The sequence below is a fragment of the Thamnophis elegans genome, chromosome 4 (genome assembly GCF_009769535.1).
Source record: "Thamnophis elegans isolate rThaEle1 chromosome 4, rThaEle1.pri, whole genome shotgun sequence".
Taxonomy (NCBI): Eukaryota; Metazoa; Chordata; class Lepidosauria; order Squamata; family Colubridae; genus Thamnophis; species Thamnophis elegans.
This window is the reverse complement of record NC_045544.1, coordinates 42354708-42360881: the sequence shown is the minus strand read 5'-3', so window position 1 is coordinate 42360881 and position 6174 is coordinate 42354708. Positions and strand designations below refer to the sequence as shown.

The following is a 6174-nucleotide window of genomic DNA, read 5'->3' as shown; positions in this document are numbered from 1 at the left end:
TGAGCCATGTGTTTCTCCAAACACATTATTAAGAGTAACTTCTTACTCCTTGTAAAGAGTCCTCCAAAGAATAACCAAATGTTCTAGCACATCCACTTGTTTTATTTTCAAATGCTGACATGAACTACCTTCAAAACAAACTTGCTGTTGTCAATAAAATAAAACAAAATGTTTTAAATTCTCTTAAATATCTTCTCAAATCCTCCCCCCCTTTAATTTTTTTATCTAATATGTACATATGACACCAGTGATTCATGAATTCGTCAACACTGCACTGATTGACTGGATTCTACTTCCCCATCTTGCGTTTTCCAGTATATTATCAATTGTATTCCACTGTTTTCTAACCAGTTACGCTCACGAGATTTAGCCTGTGTTTTGGTTGCTTAAAACAGGCTGCAAGAAACAATGAATTCACTTTGCTAAATTCTACAACCCTATGTCCTGCATTCTTGCATTTATAATACTCAGAATGAGATTTTGTGATTAGGGTGGATTTTAACCTGGATAATCCCTAGTTTTAAAGCAATGTACAAAAACTAGAATTAAAATTATTAAATATTAATAAGCATCTCACAGATACCAAGGGAAGCAATCTATACAGATGGTACTATTACAGAGAGGACAAGAGACTACAAGATTGTAGACTATAAATCACAACAATATAGCAGATTGTCATTAATCTTACTGATTGTGCAGAACTCTACTGAGGGAAATGATCCCTCAAGTGTCTGAGACTATTTACATGCCCAAGGTAAAGCTGGTTTGGTAGCTATTTTTTAACCATGGCAGAGTTGAACCTGCATGTCAGATATTCTGCATAGGAGTCTACTACTGATGTCTGCTCCCATACACTTCATGTAGATATTAAACTGCACGGAGAGTAAAAAAGAGCATTATGGCATCTTAGCAGAGCAGAGGCATGGTCAATAAATGCTCTTCTCTGAAAAATTCTTTTCAAATGGGATTGGAATCCATCTAGCACAGTTCTTTCACAATTCTCAACTCACACAGATGGTCCAGGAAATAGTGTAGTATATGCTATCAAAAGCTGCTGAGATACAAAGCAAATCAATAGAGTAAAATTATCTTCCTTCTTTCTCTCCAACAATAAGCCATCTATCAGGCTAGTTAGTCCCAAACCAGGCCATAACCCAGATTGAAAAGGATGTCTTACAAAACACTCAAGGTTATACATCATTTGTTCAGCTTCGTGATAAATCTAAGGTTTTTGTGGAACTAAGAGCTGCAGTTGGTGGAATGATAATGCAAAGGTGGTAAGATCATTTTTCCTGTTCTTTTTTTAGTAATTATTGGGATTTTTTTTTTAAAAAAAAACCCTGAAACTATAATAACAAATATGTATTTTTTAAAAAATGAAGTTTATTTTCAGGCCAGAATGCTCTTGTATCTATATCCTCAAAATGACGGGAAAATACATCATCGAAATTCACTAGCAATAATTTATTTATAAAATTTATAGGCTGCCCTTTTATTTCAGGGTAACTCTTGGATGTATCATGAGCTGCAAAAAGGCTTTGAGGCCTACCTTATGTGAGCTTACTGAGTTTACCAGGTTAAGCAACAAACATTTCCTGATTAGAAAGCAAGGCCACTTAGGATTGGTAAGAATTACCCCTAAGACAGGGGTCTTGAACTGGCAGTTCGTAGGCCAGATGCAATCACACACAGGCCATGCCCACCCCAGCTGCATGAAGGGAAACAACATCGCAAAAAGTCATGTGATGGCAATGTGATACCATATATCTGACACCCATGCCCTAAGACAAAAGATAGGTCCTCATTCTCTCTATATCTATACCCTATTCCGACTTCCTTGCTGATTTCTTAACTGTTATTCACTGGCGTCCAAGGCACAGAATGCAAATGATGAAAATAATGCTATGCTGATACAGTGCAAGTTCCAATGCTTCTGTGTGAACACCATGTCATATTGTCACTGCATGGAGAAAAGTGGAGCAGCTTGTATGGTGACAGCATAAAATTGCTTTCATCATTTTGATGAATAGATTCTATGGATGCTCCTGCTGTTGAAATCCATTATTTTTTTTAATTTCAGATACTTCAGCTTGAAAAATTAGTCCCCATAGTTATGTATTTAGCAAAATATTTAAAACCCGTTGACCATTATTTTCTTGGTTTAAATTAAGGTTAGTAGATGAGCTGCTTTTGTGCCTGCTGGGCTTCGTGATCCACTTCCTTTTGGGGGTAAGTCTTTCAATTAAAGCAAAAAGGAGATGGAAAAGATTTAAAGCACGGGTGTCAAAATCGATTGCATCAAATGGCGTATCGTGATTTTTTTGCCTTTGTGGAGCTGGGGTGGGTGTGGCCTGTATGTGATTCATTCAGTCTTTGGGCTGCCAGTTTGACACATCTGATGTAAAATAATCAAGAATTTCCCCTTTTAATTTTGTGACTGGCCATTCTCATCATGTGATAGTCCCTTTGGCTGCTAGTTTGTTAGATTTTAAACCCATACCTCTTACTATTTCAATATTTGGGCTAATATATTACATTGACTCTCATAAATTTTCTGTACCTTATGTAGTTTCAATAATTCTGTAAATCATGAACATTTTTAGTTTCCTTTTTACCAGAAGTACCCAACTGAGTCACAACTACCTGAGCTGCAAGAACTGAATTGGAAGAGAAATATTCGTTTTTTTCCCCAATGACAGCAAGTATTTGTATTAAAAATGTTTTGCCACAAAGTCCAAGTAATCAGGAAAGGCAATACCTTACAATAAAAGCCAAAATCAATTCATCAGACCTAAGCAAGATAAAGACTAAAGCATCAGACAAAAGAAAGTAGCAGTGTTTGAGGTATTTATTTTTTTATTGTTATGTCTTAGCGTTTTGTATGCTGTATAAAAAAAATTCATTTATTTCTATTTCTTACTACAATTGCAAATATTTCAAAATACAGAAAAACAGAATAATACTCGAATGCTTCTATCTTGTGAGAAGTTTTATTTTTTCCCTCGAGAGAACATGAAGCTATTTTCTGAATTAGGTCAAAAAGCTGTGGCCTCATCAGAAGAAGCAAAATAACTAAAAGTATTTTTAAATAATGGTTTCTTTTTTATCCACATGTCTCTCCCGGGTTTTATCCACATATCTCTCCCGGGTTTTAAATAACAGTAAGCTGCAGTTGAATTTTTCCAGTAAATAGCTGAAGCTGAACCCACCATCCAAAGTGACATTCTCTAAAGAAATTGTCATCTTCTTACTGATGATCTTTCTTTCTTTTTGAATTCTTCAGTTTGCTGCGTTTGGCATAGTACTGGAGGACAATATCTGTGGGATCATTGGCCAGAGACAATTGCTTGTTCACTGAAAAGAATAAAAACATTTGCAGGCGTTGAGTGCCAAGAAGACCAATTAGACACAATTAAGTAGAGAACCCTTCTGATAAAATATAAGGGGCTAAATTGAATATTTAACTTATTAAAGAAAAACATTTTTATTTTATTTTATCAAGATCACATGAAGTGTTAATACCACTTTATAATGCCTTGGTAAGGCCACACTTGGAATACTGTATTCAGTTCTGGTCGCCACGATGTAGAAAAGATGTGGAGACTCTGGAAAGAGTGCAGAGAAGAGCAACAAAGATGATTGGGTGACTGGAGACTAAAACATATGAAGAACGGTTGCAGGAACTGGGTATGTTTAGTTTAAGAGAAAGAAGGACTAGGGGAGACATGATAGCAGTGTTCCAATATCTCAGGGGTTGCCACAAAGAAGAGGGAGTCAAACTATTCTCCAAGGCACCTGAGGGTAGAACAAGAAGCAATGGGTGGAAATGGGTGGAAACTAATCAAGGAGAGAAGCAATTTAGAACTGAGGAGAAATTTCCTGACAGTTAGAACAATTAATCACTGGAACAGCTTGCCTCAGAAGTTGTGAATGCCCCAACAATGGAAGTCTTTAAGAAGATGTTGGCTATCTGTCTGGTATAGGGTTTCCTGCCTAGGCAGGGGGTTGGACTAGAAGACCTCCAAGGTCCCTTCCAGCTCTGCTATTGTATAGTGCATCGGAGGCAGTTTAGATAAAAGTTCCACAATGCCTATGATAAATAGAATCACACTATGTCTATCTTAGTTCCCATCTTAAACAATGGGAACAGTTGTGATTAGATTACTTTTTAGCTTTGGGGCAGTGGTGAAATTCATTTTTTTACTACCAGTTCTGTGGGCGTGGCTTGGTGGCTGTGGCAGGGGAAGGATACTGCAAAACCCCCATTCCCACCCCACTCCAGGTGAAGATACCGCAAAATCGCCATTCCCTCCCCACTCCTGGGAGAAGGATATTGCAAAATCTCCATTCCCATCCCACTCTGGGGCCAGCCAGAGGTGATATTTTCCGGGTCTCCGAACTACTCAAAATTTCCACTACCGGTTCTCCAGAACCTGTCAAAACCTGGTGAATTTCACCCCTGTTTTGGAGGCTAAGATGAAGCGTAGAATTGAAATAAATGAGAGAAATAATGACTTTCACATCTCAGAAAAACACTTTGATATTACAGTAGTCAAATTCTTTCAGTAGATCTCAAAACAGAAAGTGGACATGAGGCAAAGGGTTCGAAAAAGATAGTTCGAGGATGGCTAAAACATTTTTTTCACCACTCTCTTCCAACTTCCATCAATTCCAATCACCAGTCCCAGCAGTCAGGTATGAAGACACTGTAGGTATCAGCATACCTTATCAGAAGGGCGACTCTATGCTGGAGTGTATTCAGCATAACTACAAGTAACATAGTGGTATTTAGCATTTAGTGGGTATTTAACAGGCAATTTGAACTATTTGGTCCTAACTGATATGTAACTTTATATAAATATATAAAGCAAAGCCTTCTATATTATGATATTGCTGTCTTCTTGCTCACCTTTTAGATTCCTGCAATGTTGACCGACTTACCTTCTTTCAGCTTGATCCGGAGGTAGGCAATGAGCAGTAACAGAAGTAAAGTTACGGGCAGGAAAATCCCAGTGAAAAGAAACCAGGCAGGCACCTTGCTCAGAAACCCTCCTAGAGTATATCCCATGGCCTAGCAAACACAAGCAGATTTTTTTAATGTAGGCCTACCAAAACCACCGTCTTCATGTGTTTGTGTTCCCTGATAATCCTTGCTTCTGCCGAAGGGCCTTTGCTCCCTCCTTGTGACATGGCCCCTTTCTGGACTTTGTTTTGTTTATACAAGCCTGCGATTCCTAATAAGAAGGCCACTCAGTTACAGAGTTACTCAGTGCAAAGTTTAAAACAGCATGTTGGAATTATGCTGAGTAGTCTAAGTAAACTTAGACTCTGAAAAAAGAGGCTCTGTTTCCTTTTCTGAGGTCAATTGTTTTTTGGATATCTTCTGCCCTGATCATTTATTATAATCAAGAGAGATAATGTAAGAGTATGTCATATAAGATGCATTTTTGGCATTTGTCTTACATTGTTACGTGCTGAAAGCTATCTTTCTGCACAGTAAAGGGTTGAATGTTGCTATTTTTTATCTCTCATTCTGTGTCCAGAAATATGGTACAATATTTGTGGATCAAGTGTTCTCATTGGCTGCCTCTAAGAAATTCTGAAGCATGGTATTGCCAAGGAAAGTGGGATTACCATCCAAAGTAATAATTTGGATGTTTAAATAGAACTAGTGATGTAAACAGAAAGGTAAAAGTCCTAGGATTGGTTTCCCCCATCCCCTTAAAGTTAAATCATACATAAAATACCAACAAATTCATTGAGCACTGAACTCTCCTTGGTGTCTCGTTCATCTTTTCTGCTATCTTCAGGAACAGATACAGTATGATGATGTATCAACTTGTTCCTTGGTGTTATTCTGCTATAATTATAGTGCTTTTGATTATGAGCTAAATAAACTCTTTTATTTACATTGCATTTTCTCCAATAAGACTCAAATAAAAATATTAAAACATATTGACATACTCAAATACAGAACAGATTTAAAATTAGTTTCCATGTAATTAATACTCTGCATTGTTCTAATTACTCCTGAAGCCCCTTTATTTGTTGATTCACAACCAAATAAAACATAAAAAAAATCCCTAAGGATTGCTGCTGAACTTTCTAAACTGTAAGGTGTCTGTAAGCAAGGAAAGCAATGGAAGACTGAACTTGATCAAATGAAAATCCGAA

General features: G+C 37.2%; 1 protein-coding gene across 1 annotated transcript; it reads right to left on the bottom strand.

Moving 5' to 3' along the window:
- Nucleotides 1-2974: 2974 nt before the first annotated feature.
- On the bottom strand, nucleotides 2975-5194 carry SMLR1 (small leucine rich protein 1). Its single transcript, XM_032214816.1, has 2 exons — nucleotides 4942-5194; nucleotides 2975-3354 (listed from the first exon to the last, which is right to left on the bottom strand). Exons 1-2 carry the CDS (start codon nucleotides 5066-5068, stop codon nucleotides 3248-3250), a joined length of 234 nt encoding a protein of 77 aa, XP_032070707.1. The 5' UTR covers nucleotides 5069-5194; the 3' UTR covers nucleotides 2975-3247.
- Between the last annotated feature and the right edge of the window lie 980 nt (nucleotides 5195-6174).